The sequence below is a fragment of the Aquila chrysaetos genome, chromosome 5 (assembly GCF_900496995.4).
Source record: "Aquila chrysaetos chrysaetos chromosome 5, bAquChr1.4, whole genome shotgun sequence".
NCBI lineage: Eukaryota > Metazoa > Chordata > Aves > Accipitriformes > Accipitridae > Aquila > Aquila chrysaetos.
In genome coordinates, this window is record NC_044008.1 from 76,517,970 (window position 1) to 76,544,040 (window position 26,071).

Genomic DNA, 26,071 nt, shown 5'->3' on the forward strand with positions numbered 1-26,071 from the left:
CCAGAAAACATCTGAAGAAAATAGTGATAACTTCAGGCTGAAAAACCCACAGGATGGCATGCTCAAAACGAATATGTGGTTATACTGTCTTATCTTTTTAGAATGTGTCTAGATGTAAAAACGTTTAAGATGGTTTTAGAACGTGTTCGGATGGTAAAATTTCAAGTAAATGACCGACATTTGTGATTTCTTAGTGCAATCTGACAACATGATAGGATTCTCTCCTGTGTAGTTTCATATTATCATAGAGATCTTAGTATGTAAACAGAGAAACATAAAACTTCAATCTCCTACATATTCCTGAATGAACTTTAGTAATCCACAAAAAGGCTCTCAATCTGTTCTTGATTTCAGTTAAGAGAAATAAGAATGCATAAAGAGAGAATTAAAAATAGACAGGATCCTCCAGAGGAGATTAGCTTTAATTCAGTTGATTGTCCCCAAAGGTAGAGGAGATTGCAGTTTCAATCTAACAGGCTGGAAGCTGACTGCTTGGAAAGCAGCACAGCAGAAAAGAAACAGGAAACCTGGTGGACTACAAGTTGAACATGAGGGATCAATGCGTTCTTGAGACCTTTGGCCAACAGCATCCTGGGTTGCATCAGGGAAAGCACTGCCAGCAGGTCAAGGAAGGTGATACCTCCCTCCACCAACCACTGGTGCAACCACATTTAGAGTATTGTGTCCACTTTGGGGCTCCCCAGTACAAGAAAGACATGGACATACTGGAGCAAGTCCAGCAAACAGCCACAAAGATGATCAACAAATTGGAGCATCTGACATACGAGGAGAGGTTGGGGAAGCTGGCCCTCTTTAGCCTCCAGAAGAGATAGGTCAGGAGTGATCTTTTCAACATATATAAGCACCTGATGGGGATGGTGGGAGGAGGTAAAGATGACTGACCCACACTCTTCTCAGTGGTATACAGTGGAAGAATGAGAGGCAATGGGCAGAAAGTGAAGTACAGGACACTACACTTAAGCATAATGGGGACCCCCCCCCCCCGCCAAACCTCGACCTTCTTTACTGGGAGGGGTGATCAAACACTGGAACAAGCTGCCCGGAGAGGTTCCCAGAGGAAGTATTTCCCCAGCTGAACTTGGTTAATAATTCTACTGGAGTTTTATACCTCGGAGCAACAACCTAACCCTTTCTGAAAGAACACTGTTTACTGCCCTCAAAACTACAACGACAATCAGCTGCTCTGACTCAATCCTCACAGGAACAAATCTGCTGATCAATTAAGTAAAGTACATAGTGAAATCCTGACTATCGAAGTCACTGGGAGGTCTGCCACTAACTACTAGGGGAGCCAGGATTTATCCAATTGTCTCTCTGATGAAAGCTGCAATTTAACTATTAAAAGTTGCATTTTAATTACAAAAGATAAGAGACAGGTTAATTATATATCCTACTTTCATATATGAAAAACGTGCTATTACAATAATTTGGACAAGGGTGCTTTAGAATCCCACCACTGCGGACATTTGGTAGTATGCTCAATGATTAATCATTTTCAAGTTTATCTTAGAACACGCTGCAAATCCTTCAAATGGCCTATCTTACTTATTTAAAACTAAGCTTTATGAAACTCATAATTCAGGATCGCATTTATGCTGAATTAACACAAGTGTTTCTGAATTCCTTGGATGAAAATCACGTTTAAAAAAGTTAATTCTGAAGTCCCAAACGTAAACCTTTAAGTAAATGGGGTAACATCTGGCTGGTGGCCAGTCACCAGTGGTGTTCCCCAGGGCTCCATTTTAGGGCCAGTTCTCTTCAATGTTTTTATCAATGACCTGGACACAGGAGTTGAGTGCACACTAAGTAAGTTTGCTGATGGTACTAAATTAGGAGGACTCGTTGATTCCCTTGAGGGTAGGGAGACCTTACAGAGAGATCTTGATAGAATGGAGCGCTTGGCAATCACCAACCCTATGAAATTTAACAAGAGCAAATGCTGGATTCTGCACCTGGGACGGTGTAATCCTGGATGTCCATACAGACTGGGGGACAAGAGGCTGGAGTGCAGCCCTGCAGAAAGGGATCTGGGGGTTTTGGTTGATGGTAAGCTCAATATGAGTCAACAGTGTGCCCTTGTGGCCAAAAGGGCCAACCGTACCCTGGGGTGCATTAGGCACAGTATAGGTAACCACTTGAAAGGAGTGACTGTCCCACTATACTCAGCACTGGTGTGGCCTCACCTTGAGTAATGTTGGGCAGTTTTGGGCTCCCATAATATGAGAAGGATATAGAAATATTAGAATGTGTCCAAAGGAGGGCAACAAAGATGGTGAAAGGACTAGAGGGCAAGACTTATGAGGAGCGGCTGAGGATACTTGGCTTGTTCAGCTTAGAAAAGAGGAGACTGAGGGATAACCTCATTGCTGTCTACAACTTCCTCACAAGGGGAGCAGAGAGGGAGGTGCTGATCTCTTCTTTCTGGTGTGCGGTGATAGGATGCAAGGGAATGACTTAAAGCTGCATCAGGGGAAGTTCAGACTGGATATTAGGAAGAAGTTCTTCCCCGAGAAGGTAGTCAAGCACTGGAACAAGCTCCCCAAGGAGCGGTCATGGCCCCAAGCCTGTTGGTGTTCAAGAAGCATTTGGACAATGCTCTTAGACACATGGTTTAACTTCTAGGTTGCCCTGTGTGGAGTCAGGACTCAGAGATCCTCATGGGTCCCTTCCAGCTCAGGATATTCTATGATTCTATGAAATCTTCCAAGGCACCAAAGGAAGAATTGAGCTAAAGTCAGTAAAAGACATTTAAATGCAGAATTTTAAGGAAAGTTATATTCATGGAATTAGAACTGGCTTAACTGCTCATTATCACTCGATTTCAGAGAGCATATCATTACCTGTGTTGTAAGCCTGTGCTGTAGATGCTTTAAAGCTGATAGCTGACACTGTGTTCTTTTGACAAGCTCTCTTGGAAAAAGACTACCAGAGGCAATACAAACTGTGCAGCCCTTAGAGCTAACAGGATGCCAAAGTCCTATAAAGGAGAGACAATACTGAGAAAGGCATTCTCTTTTGTTATTTTGTCATCAATTTTACATTCCCAGCAAGTGTTCATAGTGGATATAAATGAACCACAGAACACAGGCCTTCTCATTGCAGATGGATTCAGTGCGATGCGGAAATGGGCCTTATGTTTTTTCCCTTTGCTTCATCGCCAGAGCAATTGTTGCATGGAACTTAAATGTCTGCAGTGAAATCTTCCTACATTATATATACTCTTGATTCAAGCTTACTCTATAGTAAGCTTATTTTGCTTTCTCTTCCACTTTCATAATGCATTAGTTTTTATTCCAAGAGATAAACTACCTCTTTTCTGCTCTTAAAAGAAGTCTGAGTTCAACTTCCAGTTCCCACACTGACATCTAAGCACCAAGGAGTCCTTCATCTAAGATGTTAATCAACAGAAAGTTACTGCCTACAGACTCTCATTGTTCTATGTTAGCACCTCCTATCACAGGATAATCTTACTTGCAACAATTAGCACTGCAGTCTCACACAAACTATGCAGATCAAGAAACAGTCAGGTCCAGCACTTTGCTTTCATATTAAAGCCTAGCTCTCTCCAGCTCAAAGGATGAACTGATTCCCAAGTTTTATTCTAAATATTTAAGCTAGCACTCTTCCGTAGAATAAATTTACCTTCCTTTAATACCATTACAAGTTCTGCCCTGAGTCTGTTTCCCATTTCAATCAGCTGCTGCTTCTCTTGGCTCAGAATTGAGATTTTTCTTGCTGCTTCCTTCAGTTTATTTTGCATTCCTTGTAGAGTGCAGCTGACACCATACTGAAGACCGACACCAGGACCTACATCAGGTAACTCTTGTCCAAGATCCACCATCTTTTCTTCAAGAACTTTGGCTTTTGGCCCCTGAAAAAAACAGGTAGTGCTTATAATTAATATTTTGAAAGTGTGCTCTGCGGGTTTAGAGATTTGTACAAATATGCATTAGAAGCCAGTTGAAGAAAAAGTGTAAAGTTGAAGTCTACAGCCCATTTTTGAGGGTCCATTTTCAAGATTTTGTTAGCAATATAGGGCAATTAAACTGTGGAGCAAAACACTATAACAGCCTGGGACGTTTCCACAAATATTGTTAACTGTGAGTGTAAATAATACACACAGAATAAACACCATATAACTGTAAACTAGAGAGCAGTTAATTTTAAGATAAAATGTGGAAAAAACTGCTTTACAGCAGATAGCAAGCTACTACAAACCCTTCTTTGTGTAATCATTGCATGCATACACACATATGGGGTAGATATGACTTAAAACATTGTTTTAAAGAGAAAGGTTTCAGAGTGAAAAGTAAAGATTCTACAATTGGTTTTGCGTCTGCAAACCTAATTGAGTCCACTTTCGCATATACATTATGATAAAGTATTTACCCAAAAGATCACATCCTTATGTCTCAAGAGCTATATACTGTCCCCTTTCAGCCCCCTTACTATAGAGGAGACTTTTCAATATCCATTTAAATACTCATCATTCACTGAACTAATCATCTCCCTATAGACTTTTTAGATACTACACAGTGCCACAAGTATCTATATGTCACATACATTAAGAGCGTTTTACAAAACTCTTGCTCATCTATATATTTACTCCTCTACATATAAACTAGTCAGAAGTGTACCACACTGTAATTGTGCAATCCCAATCAGTTTTCAACTAAATCACCCTGAACACTGTGATTCAAGAAGTACACATTGAAAGGTGTTATCCATACCAACAAAAAACCCCAACCACCATGGCCTTAGTGTGTCACACAACTCCCATTCTCTTATTTCTTTGTAGAGTTTTACCATAAAAGAGGAGGCCCTTGAGAACATACACGGAAAGCATATAGGTCCACAAACACTATAGGGGACAAAGGTGGAGAAGTTAGTGCAGGACTAGAACCTAAAAATATGAAGAAAGACACGAAAGTGAAAGAAAAAAAGGAACACCACTTTGGCGTACATAGAGCAATTTATATCAAAGCAATTAATATAAGCAGCCACAAATTATTACATTCTACCCTCATCATATGAACAGTGAACTTAACACACCAAGGCTTAACATAAAGAGAGGTCAAGGTGATGACCAATTATGGTACCCCTGGCTGTCACACTATGTACCACCTTCACTGTACCAAGAGGCAAAAGCACATCACATGGCTGGGACAGGAATACCAGTTGCTTAAACTTCTATTTTTCCTGAATTTTTCATGAAAACATTCAATAGCATTACACAGAAGATTTTTTTTCAGGTGATAGATTGTAAGCTGTAGAGTTAGGAGTGGAACTCAGAAATCTTTTTACTTTTAGATCTATGTCCAGAGTAAAACTCTACAATACAAAAGACAGAAAACATGGAAAAGATGGGTACTAAAAAACAGGTGGGATGAAAATCTCTCCTCAGAGCTGATACAAAGAAAAAAGAAGAAAAATATACATACATGCAAAAGTCTACACGCCTATTTTACTAGTTTCCACAATAAACTTTCCTCTTTTTCTTTAGCTACATTTTAGATCTAGAGTCTATCTTTTTGAGATTATGGTCCCAGAACCTCTGTTATATTACATGGAAAAAAGAAAGCTCTCTGTATTGATGTCACATCTGCACCCTCATGTTCAGTTACCATTATAGCTCAACAAATGCTAAACTCCCCAAGGTAGAAATATTTTTGCCTGTAATTCATCATGGCATTAAGTACATCCTTAGCATGCAATTAATAAATGTAAGAAGCACAGAGACGGTGTAGAAGAATGTTAAAAGATAAGCACTTCTAAAATCCAGTAAGGAATTCTAATGAAGTTTTGCCCATTGTTTCTAAGATATTCTCAGGACTGTTTCCAGTTGCCAGTCTATGCCTAAGAAGGCTTGTTATGCACTAAGGAATAAGAAATAAAGCAGACAGCAGAAATAGACAGGAAATGATAGTTCAACATCAGTGAGGATAGCATTAACTACAATTCCAGCATTTTGTTCAAGTTTTGGCCTGCACATCTGCTATTTACTACGTGCCTATACATATAAAGCACAAGGAATTCAGCATTTCACACTGAAGATGCATATCACTGTCTGAAAAATGTTCTTGTTCTCATATCCAGCCCTGAGCATTCAATTATAGTTTAGCATCATGAAGCAAAGGATTAATCTCTGTCACAGAGAATGTTCAGTTCCTAGCTTACTGTCTCCAAGGCAAAGCCACTCTCTACTTTTCTTCTAAGGCTTTATCCCCACTGAAAGAAATGCAAAGAAAATGAGAATGCATCTCGGACGGTAGTCTGTAAAACATTTTCTGAAACAGAAAAGAATAGTTGGTATAAAATTCAGTTTTCACCTAATTCTGGAAGTGGCCAAAGAGAAAAAATAAATCTGTGTTGTCTATACTGGGACACAATGATTTCCTAAATATAATTTGACAGCGGGAACAAACAAATCTCCTTCTATATTCAGCAAAAAGATACAACTAAGATTAAACATGATCTGCGCCTGGTGGCTTGTACATGTTTTCACACAAGGTTCCCAAGGATCCAAAGTTTTATTTGAAGATTGATATTGTTTCAGTTCTTAAAGCTCGTAGCTTTTAACGTAATCAGCACCTCTCATCCTTATTTCTTACTTAGCTATTATTTCCATTTTCTTGAACTTAGATGGTTACTGGTGAGTGTTAACAGTAAGAATGAAACAGATATTGGTAGATTTTACAGATTACTTGAAAATTAGAAAACCCTTGTTTTTCAATTGTATCTTAACCAATCTTACTTTGGACTCTGTTTACTACACCACCAAATCACTGGGACACAGGAAGGGGAGAACATACAGTGACTTACTCCTTACGTAATATTAGATATTTGTCCCAGTTTTCAATTCCTTTATTATTTTTCCAAGAGATGCCTCTGTCACACTTTAAGGCCAATATTGTTCCTACCCTTTAAACTAACACAAAGGCAATGACATTTGTAAACCCTGGAACTGAGTAAAACCACTCCCAGAGCTGGTGAGTTCTTCTTTTGAGGGTGGGGCAAGCTCCCAACCGACGCCGACATTATTTCTCCCGGTCACTCCGTGGGGCACGCACGGGAGCCGACCGCGGCCAGACATCCCGCTGCTGGGGCCCGGCGGCTGGCGAGCGGGTGGCCACAGCCACTGGCCCTGCCGGTACAGGCCCGGCGGGAGGCAGGAGGTTCTCCCAGGCAAAGGCGCTCTGCCCCGCTAACAGAGCATGCAACCCCATCTGCGTATCTACCTCCAACCACGGCTTCACAGGACCTTCTCGTCAGAGTCCAGTAGTGGCACAGTATCTACAGTTTCATCTCTACTCACCTTACTACAAGGCATCTTGAAAGACTTTCGGTATTTTAAAAAAAGGCTAAAATAGGGATTTACAACGGAAAACTCAAAGAGGTGATGCACGCAGTTTAAGAATTTGCAAGTGGAAAAAAAAATATCAAGAAAGGCTTGAAAGATCAGGAGTAACTTGTGCCAGGGAATGACTAGTCAAAATGTATTTCCTAGAAAGAATGAGCATAAACTGGGCTGAAAAAATCATTGCAGGCTCTCATCTAACTTACACTCATTACTAACTGACCACATAAGTGTATATTGCTTCAGTTTTTAATATTTATTCAAACATAAATAATATGTTATCTATTTAATTACACACACGCATGTGCATACAGATATTTTAGGTAGTTTAAACCTCTTCATACCTCTTCTGTGTCTGGGTTTACCATACAATCCAAGTTAGTTGAGCTGACTTTGATATTGCTCAAAGTGGTTCCAGTTAAAATTTTGCTTGTGCATGATGAACCTAAAAGAGAACAGGAGTGTAATATGAACGTATATGTATTTATACAGAGTTTAGGCTTTCATAGCAGCAGCTGCTTCAGAACTGTCTCTCATGAATATCCACTTATACCACTTCAGTAGATATGTTGTAAACAGAGCTGAAGAAATATAAAAAATAGCAGTCTCACAATACGCAAACATCAGTCAGCTACAAAATACAGAAGTGACTAGAGATGACACATTAGAAAGGTCAATTCGTGGGTAAGGAGCACAGGGAAGTTTTTATTTTTTCCAATAGTGCATTATTTAATTGTTCTTGGGAAACTGGCAATACTAAGTATAACAAGAATAATTAAGACACAGTAGCTTCTTTCAATCACAGTTGAAAAAAAATCACCGATAAATGAAAGTTAATCCCGAAAATTTCTTCTTTTAGTTCCAGTAAAAACGTGAGTCTGAACATTTTGATGTATATGGACAACTGTCCTGGTTTTGGCTGGGATATAGTTAATTTTCTTTCTAGTAGCTGGTACAGTCTTATGTTTTGGATTTAGTACAACAATAATGTTGATAACACACTGCTGTTTTCAGTTGTTGCTAAGTAGTATTTATACCAAGTCAAGGATTTTTCAGCTTCTCATGCCCAGCCAGCAAGAAGGCTGGAGAGGCACAAGGAGTTGGGAGGGGACACAGCCGGCACAGCTGACCCAAACTGGCCAAAGGGATATTCCACACCATATGACGTCATGCCTAGTATATAAACCGGGGAGAGTTGGCCAGGGTGGAGCGCTACTTGGGAACTAACTGGGCATTAGTGGCTGAGTGGTGAGCAATTGCATTGTGCAGCACTTGTTTTGTATATTCCAACTCTTTTATCATTATTATTATTATTATCTTCCTTTCTGTCCTATTAAGCTGTCTTTATCTCAACTCATGAGTTTTATTTTTTTTCCCCTGATTCTCTCCCCCATCCCACTGGGTGCGGGGGGAGTGAGCGAGCGGCTGCGTGGTGCTTAGTTGATGGCTGGGGTTAAACCACGACAAGTCAGGGGAAAGAACAGATGACTTTCTGGAAACAAGAAGTGCCCCTCCAAGTTACTCACCCATTATCTTAACAATTTCAGATTTAACATTATAATCTCTTTTAGTGATTGAATATAATCTCCATACATTTCTTAAAGGGACATAAGAAAAATTATTTTAGTTGAATAAAGTATTTCAGCCATAAAGGAAACATATAATACATTTCTGAAAACTTACATTTATCAGCTGACAAGGATTATTGCTTTACTTGGACACTGCTAAATTCCAGCAGTGGTAAATCTTTTACATATTGGACTATAACATCTTCAAAAAACAGTAGACGAACTTTAGCTGCCTCTGACAAAAAAACTATGCTTGAATTTGTTTTTTTATTTAAAATTATCTGAGGTTTTCCTTTAATTGGTTATTAATGTCTCATTATTAACAAAGCTAGAATATGCTTATATTTATTAAAAATGCCTGCACACTTAATTACCTTGTGATTTCATGCTACTGTACAAATGACAGTTTAAAACTAATTCTGCAAACTGGTAACACAGAGATCCAGTCTCACTGCAAAATTAAGCATAACGACAGCAAAACAGATGGTACAATAAAATACCTTTCATCAAACCCATCTTATTTTTTTCTGAAATACGGAAAACGATACACGGCGGCTCTGCAATCGTTTGAAGCAATTAGAAATAGAAATTAAATGTTTACATAGATGAGGCACAGAGATGTATAAAGCAGCTATCTACCCGCCCTTATATAACGAGTAAAAGGTGCTAAACACAGGGCTACTTATTCCACAGAAGTAAAAGTTGTCCTTGAAAAAGTTATACGTTGCCTATTTTTTTTAAAACCCCAAACAAACCAGAGCTGTTTATTCCATTACCAAGTTACAGTTCATTTCCTTTCCTTGTTTCTCCAGACTTTCAAAAGTCACAAGAATGTTTATGAAGAAAAAATCCAGTTTTGTTTCTAAACAGGCCTGCATGAGAGCCAATCAAAAGCAAACTTAACAAATTTTCAGAAATGTACTACAAAATGTATCTAGTTGTAATGGACATACCTTCTGCAGGTTTTGGGTTTTTTTAAAATGCTATCACCTTTGACTTTCCTATGAAGGATAATGAAAAAAAAAAGAAATGAAACTGCAAGACATGATATACTGAAATGTTTCTAAGAGATGCTAAAAATCCCCCAACTAATGTGTGACAATATCTGGTAAAGGAATGCATTTGAAAGTATTACATATTTCTAATATTGAAATGCTTTTAAATTTTTAGCTTCCTGACAAAGCCACCACAAAGGCCACCCAGTAAACATACTAACAAAGAAGGGTATCTCCTTAACACTCAGCTGTAGTAGGCAGGACAAAGAAAGCTTGATGGGTGCAGGACAAACGAACTGTGATAAGGAAAACAGGAGTCAGAAACAACTATACCTGGAACTGATGTCCTATGACCACTTATAGATATCTACACTAAAAAGGTATAAAAAGTAACTCACTACCTACCCAAAATGAGCCTCTCTGCAAGACCCCCTCTGCAAGAGCTTCCCTGCATGCAATCTCCTGGACAGACCAGACCCTCACTGGGGACACCTGGCTGACTCCGCACTCAGGGATGTGGATCATCTTTGAAGTGAGACTTTTTTTTTCCATGGTCAATTAGCCCCACTTCTGGGAGTGGCTTGGCAAGTGTTATACCAGTAACACCTCACATAATACATTTATAGACACGTGCACAGGTAAAGGTTTGTAGGAAAGACATGGACCTGTTAAAGCAGGGGCCCATGAAAAGGAGCAGAGGGCTAGAATACCTCTCCTATGAAGAAATTTTTTACAATGAGGGTGGTGAGACACTGCAACAGGTTGCCCAGGGAAGTTGTGGATGCCCCATCATTGGAAATGTTCAAGGTCAGGTTGGACAGGGCTTTGAGCAATCTGGGCTAGTGAAAGATGTCCCTGACTATGGCAGGGGGGATGGACTAGGTAATCTTTAAAGGTAATAATATTTGTAATAAAGGTAACAAATAATGTTTGTAATAAATAAATTCTCAGAATCTCAGACCTCTGTGTGCTTGCGTATTGTGCAATCCTAAGAACTCCACGGTCGTGATCATTACACACCCATGAGCTGGGTAGCCCTCATAGGTTGTGATCGTAACCGCTACACTTCCTTAACTGAATTTAGAGTTCTGCGGCAAGAGTTGTCACCTTGCTCCGCAAGCTGTCTGTTTTCTGTCAGAGGAAGAGGGGACAACATCTGCTCATCAAGACTCTCCATTTCTTTCCTCATTTGTGCAATAGCAGCCCGAAGGTTGGCATTCTGCTCCTGCAGCTTTTTTATTTCCAAGGTAGGAATATCTTTGCTCAGAGAACTTTTATCATCACACTGAAATATCTGTAAAATGAAAGTACAACACAATAACAACCCTTTATTAATGAGCAACACATATTCTCTCCACAACACCACACACAGAGATCCTAGCACTTTCAATCCATGAACAGACTTGGGAGAAAAGAACCATAGGAAGAAAAGAGATCTGGTTATTCTGGGGATTTACCAGGGGAAAATAGTGCTTTGATGAGAACCTGAGATGGGAGAGGAGGCACAGATGGGGAGGAGGATGGCCACAGAGATGGCTCTGTCTTATCACTGTTGTTCTTTGAAGTGTGCTCTCTCTCTCTCTTTCATGCATGGGTAACCCGTCTCCTTTAAAGAACTTACTGGCTCAGCAGCAGTCCCCTTTCTGACCTGCCAAATTCTTGAAAGTGTCACTGGAGATCATTTATTCACAAGAACATAAAGAGGCTGGACATCCTTTGCTAAACTGGAAAAGGAGAAGGAGTGTATGGACTACATTTAGACAACCTGGACAATGTACAACATCTAGAAAACTTCTAAGCACTTCAACTGTAAAATAAGTAGCAATGTCGTCTTTTTGTGCATTAGTTACAGATAACCTAACAGTGAACAATGTAGAAGGAACATTTGTCAGATAGTGATTGAAGCTCTGCCTTCACAAAGGCCTTGAAGCCTGACTTTTGGGATTATACTTGGTGGAAGTATGAAGTGATGAGCAAACATCATTCTTGCAGACTTCCAGAACTGAAGAGGCTGACAAAACCCAGGTTGCCAAAGCTGCTTTAACTACTGTAAAAACCTAATTTATATTAGTAAAATATGAGCAGCTTGCTTATAGAGTAATACATCCCAGAATCATTCTATTTCTTAAATTTTTGAAGGGGAATTGCTCAGTGTTTTCTACATGGGCTGCACACAGCCTTAAAGATTATCTTAGAGATTTAGTTTGGAAAGCTAGTCCTGTGTGAATAGAGTGATGGCCTAATCAGGACAAGAATGCGAAACATTCTAGATCACAAACTTTAAGAACTGCTTTGCTGTTACACCAAAGGTTGCCAGCTCCAGAATCCAATTCTTGACAATAGTCAGCAACATATGTTTAGGAAAAAATATAGGAAAAAGGAAAAATACAGAAATGTTTCCTCTCATGTGCCTCCTCAATTTCCAAATTTGCAACTTTGGGGGAGGGAGGAAAAGGAAAAACAGATGTGACAAAAAGACCCCAAGCACACAGACATTGATTGGAAAACACATTTCCTGGTCACTTGAAATTCCAGTACAATCTTCAGGAAAAAATTCTAGTAGGACCAATGGCATATAAGGACCAGGATATTAGGGTCCTGACATTACTTACTTCTGCTGTTTCTTCATTCAAAATGTGACTGCAAACATTTTTAAAGAAGTTACATTAGACCAGTAGCAGTGTATTATAACTGTGGTTTCATCCAAACAGAGAACACAGAATTTAGATTCCACCCCTGTAAAATTCTCTCTAGCTGACGGAAACATTTGTCATCAGCCATTTAAGAAATGCAGATACTATTTGATACAGGATTATTAAAAAGCCCTACAATTGTGCAATATACACCCCTACAGTCACTAAATGAATCCCAATTCGCAGACCATCCATACCAGATGTTTTTGAAAAGGAAAAGACCGTTTAATGTGTTTGGAATATTTGTATCAAATGCTGCTAATTTATGTTTCTGAGCCCCCAAAATGTTTGTATTCAACCCTAACCTTATATTGTTGCAAAGCAGCAGTTCTGCCTCTTGAGAGGGAAAGGCAATCCATGAGGCCCTGCACATATGACATGTGTCAGCAAAATACTTCAATCTCAACATTTATACCTTGCACAGCCTCAAACACTACTTGTTTTCTGTCTCCTCCATCATTCCCCACTTACTTCAGTCCTCTTATTTCCCCAGTCGTAAGTCTCTCCTGTGAATGCGATCTGCAAGTGTGATCTGGAATGCTAATGGTTTTCAAATTAAATTTCCCTGTCAAAGACAACTGCTGCCCTACAGCCTCTCTCTTGTGGCTCTTTCTGCCCTAACAGAACAGGGAATGCAGAAGATGAGGATAACCCCTGTTCTGCTTTTACAATCTCTCCAAGGCTGTTAAAGTGAGGAGAGGGGAAAGGGCGATTGAAAAGGCATGAAGGGAAAGGCACCAGTAGGTACCAATACATTACCCAGCTGTGTTCTGAATTTTGGGGTGCAGAACTTCATCTCAACCTGCAACCTACACATGAACCATTGCAGTTTGAAACAGAAATACAACTGTTCCAGATTTTTGCTAGTGGAAAAGGGTCTAGACAACATAATCATCCAGAAGTACTGTAAGCAATTCTTTCCTTATCTGTGCACTTGTATGGTATTATTAGTATGCTCCAATTAGGCAGACATGACCTAAGTCATACTCAATATCAGTTACAAGCAAGATTTTCCACACCGGTGTGTTTCACATCTCCGTTGCTTAATTAAAGGCCAAGAATGACTACTGCAGTACTTCTAGCAACCGCATGGAGTCTCAGGCCAATTTGAAGAAAGGACCTGTATGCTGAAGATACTGTACTAGGGTGTATTTAATCTTTCTTGCCTCAGTCATCCGAGCCAGATGCTAGCCAACATACTATTCCTTCTTTAAGAAGACTCATTGACACAAATGTTACCAATTTTGAACTTATAATCACTTTTCCCCCGTTTGTTTACAATTCATTTTGTACAGAAAAACTAAGAGAAAAGGTTCCAGTTCAGAATATTAAATTTTTTTTTGTTATTTGTTTTTTAAACAATGGCCCTTCACGTGAATCAGAGACAAAAATGGTTTTGCTGAGATGGGTACTGCTTATCCTACTGGCCAAATGTGCAAAACAGAGACAGAGTATATTAACAACAGAAGGAAAAGTGTGACAATGAAAACAAAGTCTTATCAACAACAGTAACAGTCAGTTACAGTGCAAGACAACAGTGAATGTGAACAGTAAAAGAACCACTCCTCCCCAACCCTGATTCTCTTGGTATTTGAACGATCAATGTGCAAATCAGTCCAGTTTGAAATGAAATTGGAAAAACAACTTGCTCCATAGTAAGTTTTTGCTAGCAGTCTACTTTTGTCTAATTTATTATAAAAATTGTTTTCAGGAACTATCTTTGTGAATACAACACTTTCTGCATTCAGAAACCACTAGTCTTGCTTAACACCGCTTTTTCTTATCAGCAAGCGCTGATAATACACTCTTAACTGCTCATTGTTGAGCATCTGTAGGTGCCCAGTAGGGCGCGCTGCAGCACACTCTTTATTTTCACTCTTTTACAAAAGACAATCTTTTACTCATAATGCATTATCCTTCAGCACGGCTGAAACCAGCATTACGTTTGCAATTTTGAATGGCTTTTTAAAATATATGTATTTTAATAAGTAGCAATGAAAGGAAAACTAGTTTGTGATACTAAAATAAAAGACATTATTTTAAACAGCTGGCAAATTAGCGTTTTGAAGCATTGCTTAAAATTTTAACTTTACAACTTTAAAATCTACCCTGAATTGCAACTAACACAGAGCCTCAGGAACATTCCAGAAATCGATTCTTCCCATTCTGATGTGCCATGATGGTACAGTACACTGTCCTGCTTTGGAGCAACTGTCTACATCCAGCTTGCTCCTTTTGCCAGTGAGTAATGGATCAGAGCCATAATGAAGCCTGTGACACCTAATCTATGTGTATTCCAGGCTAGATATGCCTATATTTTGAGTTAAACATATGAAACAGATGAACGGCTTACAAGAAGTCCAGTGGAAACAAGCCCCATAACGTTTTCATCTCAGAACGAATTCATCCAAGTCAAGACATTAAGCATTGTCTAACCTGTTTCTCCCCTTCAGGTAAAATACTGTGATTAAACGATGCTTGCATTGTCTCTTCTCCCTCAACAGTCAAAGCAGAAAGAACAGTCCTAGCTTCATGCAAGCTGTAGTCTGTTTTCTGTAGATCAGCTTTAACCTAGGAGGGAGGGAAGGGAGGGAAAGCGGAGGATGTCAGTATCTCAAGGACAAAGGGTGCAGAGATTAAAAAAAAAAAAGAAAAAAAAAAGAAAAAAAAAGAAAAAAAAAAGGAAGGAAATCGAAGAAAAAGATATTTTAAATCACAGGACAGGGCTTTAAAGCATACCCCTTTTGGCTCTGTCAAAAACCGCCTTCACAGAAAAATAATTTGACTTCATTGTCTCATTTTCTGTATGTGAAATGGACAACGCTGATTCATCTCTCAGATCTGTTTCTACGCTACACCTGTTGATGCCTATGAATCATTTTGGGAAGACAATGGTAAAATAAAACACCGGAATAAATGTCTGCATTCTAAATTTTGTAAACAAGTGTTTCCTCTGTACCCATGAGTTTATTAGGCAACCGGTCATTGAGAATTACTGTTATCCCATTGTGTAATAGTCTCTAAACAATAAACATGTATTTCATTTTTCAGAAACAGAAGCTTGCACACTTCACAAAATAGGATTTTTTTTTTTCTCCCCATACAAAAATACCTGTGTTTTCCAGGACAAATATTGTTCCCTTGATAGAATTCAAGCTACACTGTGATCTGAAACTCTTTTTGGCCTGGGGCTGGTCTAACTAAGAGATATCTTTCTTCTTCTGCTACAATGCCAAGAGAAAAGCAGTGGCATCTCTCAAGCTGGCTTGGCTTCATTACAAGGGAGAAAAGGCTGCTATTGGAGATTGTCCATGAAAATTAATCTGGTCTCTGATCAAATATATTTGATGAACTCCTGTGCACAATACAGAACTACTGTTTTACATATTTTTGAAAGAAGACCAAAGTCATGCCTCCCCTGAGAAACATCAAGACGGAAAAACTCCATAGCTCTATATGCAACAGATGGTTCTTAAACGGCGTTAATTTGAAATTCTCACCTGCTCTCTGGCTGAAGACAGGCTTTGTGTTAGATCCTCTGATTTCTGATACCAATTACTTTCAGCATTCTCACAGAGCTGCTGCCAGTCCAGTTCTGCTTGCATTTTACTCTGTTCCAGAATCCATTTGCTCTCAGCTGCCAGAGACAGTTGTTTAAGCCTACGATACACAGAGCAAAGCTGTTGACTTCAGCAGGATAAATACTGAGGATGTTTTGTGTTTGTTTTTTGTTTGTTTTGTTTTTAAATCTCAGCCTTGTTTGCTGTCCTCATCTTCTTTCCTTGTTCTATTTTCCAAATTACCTATTTTATTCTATTCCACTCTAAGTGTTTTACTGGACAAAAGCATTTTAATTGCTTAGAGCTCCTAGGGTCCATCTATATGGTTATTTAGAATCAGCTTTGGAGGTCAGCTCAAGTGGCATAAACTATTCTTCAACACCGATACTGCTCTTGGCAATACCATTTACTAATAACGGAAATGAGATATAAAACAGCTAGGAATTAAAGTTGTTGGATTGTCAGGGTAATATTCCTAAGCTCAAAGGCTGCTGCATATACTTACATTGAAAATGCACTGTGGAAAGAGAAGAGATAGGAGGTGCACAAAACGAGACAAACCTCATATTCAGAATGTAAGGACTTTCAAGACAGGTTCAATTGTCATATGGCTGAGCTTTTAAAACACGAAGCTGTCAAGACTTCAGGGCACTCTTAAGATTGTTTGTAAATGTCACTTTAGACAATGTCTTAAGTCTTCTTTACCATTCTGCATCTTTCTGGAATTTGGCCAACTGTGCCCTCAACTTATCTTCCTGTCCACGCATTGATTGAATTTGGAATTCTTTAGAGGCAGACTCCTTAGAAATCTCAATCAGATGAGAATCTTGGCCTGGTTTTAGCCCTACAATTTCTTCTTGAAGTCTACATACAAGAAATGCCCCCCTCCTATGTTAATACATACTTGCTTAAGACAATTATCAAAACATGTGATGCAACCTTGGATATAAAACTGTTCAATGACTTCTTTTTTTTAATTAGGAGCTCAGTGGGACGTTTTAATGAGCCAAATGCATATTGTAAACCATGCATTTCCAGTAATACAAAATGCAGGCCACCTAAGCAATTCTTTAGTTTCCAGTGGCCTTCTTGGACTGGCAGCTGCCTCTTTCCAGGCTGGCTATGAAAGAAGTTCTTTTCTTCTGGTGTGCTGTTCCTTCCCTAGGTTCCCAGATACTTTCTTTTCCATGTGACTTCATTTTCTTGTTCAACCTTTAGGAGATGTTTCTTGATTATGTCAATCATAAACCTGAAGTTTATATGCATATATTGAAATTTTGCTATAAATTTTGTTGCAATAATATACATAGAACAGCCTGGGTTGGAAGATCATCTGGTCCAACCTTTCATGGGAAAGGTAGCCTAGATGAGATTATCTAGTACCCTGTCCAATCGTGTCTCGAAAACCTCTAGTGATGAGGACTCTACCATGTCCATGGGGCAGTTGTTCCAGTGACTGATTGTTCTCACTGTAAAAAAAATAATTATTTTTTACATTGAGATGAAACCTCTCCCAGTGCAACATGTACCTGTGGCCCCTTGTCTTCTCCATGTGGCTCCTTGTGAAGAGAGAGCCTCCATCCTCTTTGTAGCCACCCTTTATGTATTAGAAAACTGTAATGAGGTCCCCCTGAGCCTTCTCTAGGGAGAAAACTCCTTCAGTCTTTCTTATTAGGGCAGGTTCTCCAGCCCTTTGATCATCTTTGTGGCCCCCTCCAGTCTGTCCGTGTCTTTTTTCAATTGTGGGGACCAGAACTGAACACAGTACTCCAAGTATGGAATCTGTTTAACCATTAATTACTGTGAGATTTTCACATAAATAAGTTGGGCACAAAACGGCTAAGTATGATGTTCTGAATTTCTTTCATCACATCTTATGAAACAGGATAAAGCAAGTCACTCACTTTCTAATAAGAGCATCTTTCTCTCTTAAACAAGCACTGTGACTCCATTCTCTTCTGCATAGCTCAATTTCCAGATTTTTATGTCTCATCTGCAGTTCTCTAATCTGCTGCTTCAACTTTTTAAATTGTTTGACTTGGGCTTCTTTCACTGAAGCTGGCATTGCATCCTTTTCCTTAGCAGCATGAGCTAGTTCTTCATGCCTAGAAGATGTAGAGAGACAGAATAAAGTGAGGTTTCAAGGAACACAAGCACATTATTTTCTAGTACTGTTGATTTACTTTCTTATCAATTTCGTTTGAGCAAATTCAAAGAATCATTGTCAAAAGCAGTGGAAACAGAAATCAATATATGCTTGTCAGTGGAACAGGTTGCAGGGAGGTCTTTTGCGGTTGTTTTTTCAAACTAAGAATGCCACTATTTAGTTGGTCTTAGGACCAAGACTGAATGCTTCTTATACCACTGCACAGAGTTTAACACCAATTTATCACACAACTTTAAGTTTGTGATTAGCACAAAGAACACCACTATTTCACCTAAATATAGGATCAGGGTGATCCTAAAAATTGTTGTTGGTTTTTTTTTTTCCTAAGATGACTCATAGAGAAGCTATTTTAACAGGTGAACTACTCCATTCAACATACTCTTTTACCATACTGAAAATATTCTTTATGGTAATCGAACAACTGAAAGACAGCTATGATCAGGTGGCCCAAATAAGAGACTGCAGGAATCCATGGAGAAAAAAATGCTTCCTTGAGTATTCAGTTTTCATTCACAGATGAATTTCCTGAGCATGCGCTCACACAAAAATAGAGACCAGGTTTAAAACAGGACAGAAGTGAGTTGTTAGAAGAAAATACCACCAAATAGTACCTACAGAAAACTCAAATTTAACAGTAAATAAAAAAGGAGACATGCAAGTAATAGTTGTATAATGTTCTTACCCTCTGAAATTGACCTGCATATAAATTTTCAAAATATATCCAAAATTTTGGACATAAAGGATTAAAGCAAAACAGAAGGAACGGAAACTGAACTATGAGTAAGTCTTCTTTCTTAAGTTTGAACTAGTGATGAGTAAAACAACAGATAAAACCCCCAATAATACTCTGGTTTGAATGAGTTATTTTCTGTCACTATATTCACAATCTGTCTGTAGCTGCTTGAGAAAGTATAAAGTTCTGACTGAACATAACTGGACTTACTGGATTTAAATCAAGTGTGTGAAATATGAGACACCAAAACTAGCCACACTCTCTAGAAGTGGGATGAGCTAAGTTTTTTCATTATATTTACCGCTTGGAAGAGGTACTCCTTTTTGCAGTAAAAGCAGAAGATACCATTGAACCATTAAAACTTCTAAGATGAAACTTTATTTTTAAAGTGAGACAGGTTACATCCAGAAAGAACGTAGCAGAATTAACCTGAATCCATGCGACTTAGCAAATATTTCATACAAACCTCTTTCTGTTGTAATGAAATGTATTACTAGATCAATTAATTCACATACACCATCCCAAGCTGTTGCTAAAATAACAGTATGTGAAGAAGAGGAAGTTGGAAAGTGTTGTGGAGTTGTAGAGTCTGTGAACAGAAGTTTATTTCAATCATAATCAAAATTGTACAATACCAAGCATCTTTCACAGTAACAAAATCGTTGAACTGGTTTTCTTTCTCCAGTCTCAAATCAAAGATTTCTGCTGTTTCCAGTGATTCTGGTGTTTGCATTCTTGTCTCTTTGAGGGCCTCCAGTTCTCTGGTCAGCAGCTTCACCTTAGAATGGAGGAGAATAAGATTTAAGAATTCTAATGAGAGCCTGATATAACCTAATTTTTTAAGAGGTCCAGAGCCCTTACACAGTTGAAGTGTTAGCATCAGCTCCAGAAACAAACAAAATAGTATAGAAAGTTGTGAGGTGGGCTTTTTTTTTTATTGGGGGGTGGTTCTTTTGTTTGCTTGTTTTTTTTTTAATTTGTAAGTAACATTTTGCAAGGTATAAGCATTAGATCAACAAAGTTCTTAAAATAACAGCAGAGGTTATAAGTTATGGAGAAGGTGTTTTAAATTTATACTCCCATACCACTGCTAAATATCCACTTTGTGTCCTCTTCTTACACCTATTACCTACAGCAACATTAATACTACCCCCTCCCATCTCTGCCTAAAGTTCCTTTTACACAGTTTTTTTATTCAGTGACTTCTTGGCTTCTCCTACAGCTGGCCTCAGTAACATCTGGGAGAAACGAGTACAGGTGACCTCTCCTTCCCTTGCTTAATACTTCCGCCACCAATTCAGGTGCAACTAATAGATATAGATATATAAAACCCCAAACATAACTCAATATAGACAACATGTTTCATAAAGAAAGAAAAAGATATAATAGCATCTAGCATATGAGGCCTACTGAGAGCCTTTACATTCAGACGCAGCTGCAAGCAGTATTAAACTGAAACAGTATTACAGGTATCTAATCAAGCACTCAAGTCTGAAAATTGCAAAGATTAAAGATTTCTACTAAAGTGCTATCCGAGTTATACTGCATATCACAGAGTAAGCAATACGTGCAAATTTACATTTAATAAATATACATGTAGTTGCAGTTCCTTTGTTCATACTGAGTCAACAGCGGTTGGTCATATCATAGAATTGTATCGTAGAATGGTTTGGGTTGGAAGGGATCTTTACAGATCAACTAGTTCCAACCCCCCCTGCCAAGGGCAGGGACACCTTCCACTAGACCAGGTTGCTCAAAGCCCCATCCAACCTGGCCTTGAACGCTTCCAGGGATGGGGCAGCCACAACCTCTCTGGGCAACCCGATCCCTTGCGACACCACGCTCACAGCAAAGAACAACTTCTTTACATCTCATCTAAATCTACCCTCTTTTAGTTTAAAGCCATTACCCCTTGTCCTATCACTACATGCCCTTGCAATCATGCAATCTTTATAGTCAAGACCGCAATAAGACAACATGGTTTCAGGTCCATTACTACAGCAGCTTCCTTTAAAGAAGGCCCAAGACAAGGCAAGAAAACAAAACCAGAAACTAAACTCCAATTGTGCCAACATTCAAGATGCAGGAATCCATGGATACCACTAAAGGCCAGGCAACATTTCGCTACCCTAATAAGCCTTTGGCAAGGTAAAGTTTGTAGGCAGAAGTAATTTATTTTATTAGACAAAAATCAACACAGCTGGAAAATGCTGGCAATCTTTTAGGCATACAAGCCCTCTTTCTGAAAGCTTGTCTGCTTTTCCCAATGCTATCAGTTGGTTTAATGTGAGGGTTTTTTCCCCCTCTACCTATAAACCTTGGTTGGTTGCATTATTAAGCTATCAGTTAAACCACGACTGAAGCAAGTGAACACAGGCACCAGAGAACCACCCAAGTAATGTTGGATGATGATTAATGAAGACTGCACACACAGAGAATATAGATTTTGGAAGAGTGAATTCCTCATTACTAGCCTTAGAAAGATGAGACAGGCCTTTCAAAGACCTATATATAGTTTTTGGTCGCGTAGGAAAAAACCCAGTCACTATCAGTGAAATTAAGATGCATACCATAAATACCCCTGCTTCCTGCTATCCTGGAAACAATCAGTTCAATACATAGGTGGAGGAAAAAACAGCAACAACAGAGTCATCTTTTCATGCATTTCACACAGGAATGACTTGAGATTATAACAAACGCATTCATTCTGTGAGTAAAGGGTAACAGCTTAAAAGTAAGTTACCTTAACTTCATGAGACAGAACTAAGTTACCCATTTCAATTGTCTGCTTTTGAAACTCGCATTCTCTCTTTTTCATTTCTGCATCAAATTCAGCTAGCAGTTCCTACAAGGGGAGCAACAGATAAGTAACACTAGTACTATGGTACCGATGGAAACACTGTATTGTCACAAGCTTTTTTAAACACTGTACAAGGGGTTTAATCATTGCATAATCTTTCTCTGCTGTAATGAGAATCAGAATGTAATGAGAATCAGACCTATCATCTGGCCTATGGTAGGTCCCCTAACATGACTTGTACAGCAAAGAGGAATTTAAAGAAACACATCAGTCAAATGGCATCCTTTGCAAAATAAGATCAGATTCCATTACTGGGGTGGGAAGAAAAATAAAGCAGCAGCTTATTTTAAGGAAAAAAACCCACCTTACAAACATTAAAGTTCATTTCCTTTATAGACATCTGAGCATTTGTAATATGTCAAAGACTATCCATTATGGAAATACCTGATCTTTTAGAGGAGCAGAAAAGTGCTGTATCTTCCCAGTGCTAAAAGCTGTGGGGTTTTGGGCTTGGTTTGGTTTTGTTGTTGTTGTGTGTGGGGTTTTTTTGTTTGTTTGTTTGTTTGTTTTATACTGGACACTTTACTTAGCAAATGGGACCAAACAGTCCTGAGCTATACAAAAAGAAACTGAATTAAGTTATTTCAGCCTTTTTTGCCACAACTTAAAGTAAAATTTTAAATATAAAATAACAAATATTAACAGAAGTTAAATTTATATTATAAGCACATGAATAAAGGGATATTGATTATTATGTACAATCTACTACAAGCAGTTAGGACAACCATCTTCTTACACGCGCACGCACACACACACATATACATATATAGGGAATTAATGGTGATAAACATTTAACCGTTTCCCTCTATTCTTCCAGAATGGCAATAGAAACAGTATTAAAGCACAAAAAGTGGTCACTAACAAACCACATGAAAAAAGATTTTAAAGGTAAGTCATAGAGACTTCTAATCACTAGTTTAAGGTTTTTGTTTAAGTTAAGCAAAACAATTCACTACTATTACAAGGGAAAGTTTTGGCTGCAGTCAAGAGGCTTTTAAAGTGAATACTTGCAGAACTACTAAAAAGCTAAGAAACTATAGCCTTACTGAAAAGTTGTCAGAAAATACTACCATGTTTTCCACTCTGGAAATAAAAGTGACAAGAGGGCTGCTGGGAGACAGGAAGCTATGGGAAAGACTTGCCCCCCCACCCCCCGGCATAGCTGTTGAATTTTAATTTAAAGAAAAATAATCAAAACAGTCATATCGTTTGTCATAGTTGGGAAAACAAAAGTCTGTTGCTAGAGGACTTTACATTTCAATCCCAAGTAAGAACAGTCCTACAGAATGGTCATTCTGGTGTGAAATTCCTCCAAAGTAACATTGCAAGGTATTCAGAGTCTAACGCACAGAAATTAAAGACACCAGTGAAGACACCACTGAAGAAGTGTGAAACTCATTCTTCACAACACCTATGTTTCCTAAGTGTATAAAAAACTGTTCATAAGGGAGCCATGGATTTTCCAGAAATTAAACTGTTGAAGCGAGTGGCCATTCAGGTGCCTAGACTGATAAAGTATTAAAAAAAGTGTTTATGAGATACTACTTCCAGGCGTTCAATTGATAAAACATGATTGAAACTTGAAAACAAGAGGATGAGGTCACAAAGGATTTTGGCTATTTGATGCAATATCATGTGTTAGGTTAAGTGGAATGACTGCAAAGAGACCCAATGGCAAGCATGTAAGATGTGCTGCTTTAGTTGTAAGTCATAAACAATGGAGATACCACACTGGAGGAGAAAAAAAAAGTTAACAGAAATAGTGTGTATTAGATGATGTGCCCTTACGCCTGCAGAACAGCAGTTAATCAGCTCTATCATTACAGTTTAACCACACAACACACAAAGATAACTTCTGAATCAGCCAGTTATCAAGGATTGTTCAAGTGAAAAGTGAACCTACTTTGGGTAGGTTCATAAACTGTCTTTGGGGAGCCCATGGGTAAAAGACTCCTGGATGAAGATGGGTTTAGCAGGACTACTATACTGAGGGCAGCGAGATTTGGATTGGCAGGTGTTGGGTGCAAGATGTAACTGCCTAACAATCTCTTTCACAACTTCCATTTATGTTATATATTGGTTTGGCTGACAGGCCAAAAATTAACCATTCTAGTTCTAATGACTAAACACATCCATGTGTAAATAATTAAAAGTCATTTTATTATCAAATACTTTTTTATACAAAAACAAAGAAGGAAGGTTTTGTTGTTCTTTGAAGTTTGTAATATATATAGAGGTGACAAAATGCCCCCCCCCCCAAGGTATCACAGTTGAAAGTCAAATTTCACTGTTAGTAAGATTATCCTTTTATGATGAAATGATAGCAATATAGAGGCAGAAGGGGGCAAAAAAAGCCTTGTAATTAGGAGTATGATAAACAATTTACATCTACCCATCTTGCCTAAGGCTGCCTCTATTTTCTAGATGCTGACCTTTCCTGCAGTTTCAAGGTTAACAAATTTAGTAGTGTGCTGTCTACATAAAATAATCTTACACAATCTCAGATTACTCTAGACACGTTCTTAACAGTCCCTTACAAGGGGCAGCTGTCAGACAAGCAAAGAAACAGCTAATACACAAGTAGTGCATAATTTTCTAAAGTGTCATTACAAATCTCATCAATTTAAGAAAAAAATAAAAGCTTATACAACTACAGCAATGTTAAACCAGAACAATCTAATAAAAAAAAAAAAAAGAAAAGAAAAAAAAGGATTGCTAGATGGCGCCACAGCAACACAACATTGTTTCTCCATATTCTTATACCTGCTTCTGACAAGCAAGTTCTCCTTCCAGTTCTTGGATTTTTCTCTCCATGTGATGTTTCAGGTTCACATACTCCTCATGTTGATGATCTATGTGACTGTTCCTAGAGCTATAAACAAAAATAAAACAAATTTACATTAAACACCATCTCTGGTGACCTAATGAGGCATACATATGTACAATTTTTTGAACAATAACACATAACTATAAATACAAGGTGCTATAATTTCTTAAAGAAACAGTCACCATAAAATTTTTTTCTCATAAGTCAGTCAAAACCAATTGTAACAGCACATGCTATTTCTCAAAACTATACTTCAAAAGTTAGTTGCATATGAAATACCAAGGATCTGCTGAAAAGTAGTGCAAGACTTCCACTTAAGTATAAGAGTTCCTCCTCCACCCAAAAAATTCTGTTACATAAGAAGAAATTGCAAAACAAGGGCTGCCCAGCAGAAATCCAAGCTTTTAGATACATTTAAAAACAGAAGCAGCTCCATATCTTTTCCTCTCCTCCCCCCAGTATTTTTATTTGTTATCAACAAAAAACAGTTTCTCCGAGATACAGTGAGAGAATACCAGTAAGGCCAGCATTTCAAACAAACTCAAAGAGATGATACTGCTACTGTGACCAGTAGTTTTCTAATGAAACACTGAACCTTTTCAAGCTTTGGATTCATCCCTGCAAGACTCAACAGGTTTGGTGCAGCCTGTTACATGGCCAAACAGACCTGGATAGATATCATGCAGTTCTGCAACTTCTGATTACTTCCAACTCTGTATTACAGTTATTTTATGTAACTGAATAACCGCTGCATTTGGTTAGATAAAGTTGATCATAAAATAACTATATAGACAGAACTGCAAACTAGAACTGGACAGTCACAAACAGCTAAATGCATATTCACCTTCCTATTCTGCTAGATTTTGCTTTCAAATTTACACTTCACCAGAATTAATCTGAATCCTATAGCCAACACTTATGCATATAAATAAAGCCTAACAGAAGCGTCATCTCAGTGTAGTCTAGACAGGCACTTTTACACTTCCCTTGTTCATCCCACAACTCTCCAGGGCAAGGCAGATCAGAAGAATAATTGCTGTACTGCTCAGTGATCAGTATTCAACTCAGCCTAGCAAAGAGGCAACGCTGGGTGTAAAAGACTCAAAGTCGTCCTTCCATTCCCAAAGTATATGCTCTATATAAAATTCCTGAACTAGCTTTAAATGAATTTGCATATGCTCCAGAACCACAGTAACATCAACAGCAACCTTTGAGGAATTCCAGATCCATGTCCAGATCACTTCTAATAACTACAAAAAAGTTATTTAAAACTTACCCAGCTATCTCTGC

General features: G+C 38.5%; 1 protein-coding gene across 13 annotated transcripts in view; it reads right to left on the minus strand.

Moving 5' to 3' along the window:
- The window catches only part of CCDC57 (coiled-coil domain containing 57), a 52,560-nt gene that overhangs the window by 12,544 nt on the left and 13,945 nt on the right, over window positions 1-26,071 (minus strand). For 12 of the 13 annotated variants that reach the window (XM_030014652.2, XM_030014653.2, XM_030014660.2 and 9 more), the window contains 10 exons: window positions 24,718-24,826; window positions 21,838-21,939; window positions 19,730-19,872; window positions 18,099-18,299; window positions 16,135-16,294; window positions 15,071-15,205; window positions 11,049-11,235; window positions 7,723-7,823; window positions 3,664-3,892; window positions 2,862-2,998 (listed from right to left, as the gene is read on the minus strand). In XM_030014652.2, the coding sequence (XP_029870512.1) occupies window positions 2,862-2,998; window positions 3,664-3,892; window positions 7,723-7,823; window positions 11,049-11,235; window positions 15,071-15,205; window positions 16,135-16,294; window positions 18,099-18,299; window positions 19,730-19,872; window positions 21,838-21,939; window positions 24,718-24,826 (1,504 nt within the window). The remainder of the gene's footprint in view (window positions 1-2,861; window positions 2,999-3,663; window positions 3,893-7,722; window positions 7,824-11,048; window positions 11,236-15,070; window positions 15,206-16,134; window positions 16,295-18,098; window positions 18,300-19,729; window positions 19,873-21,837; window positions 21,940-24,717; window positions 24,827-26,071) is intronic. The other variant, XM_041123821.1, reaches the window with a different exon arrangement.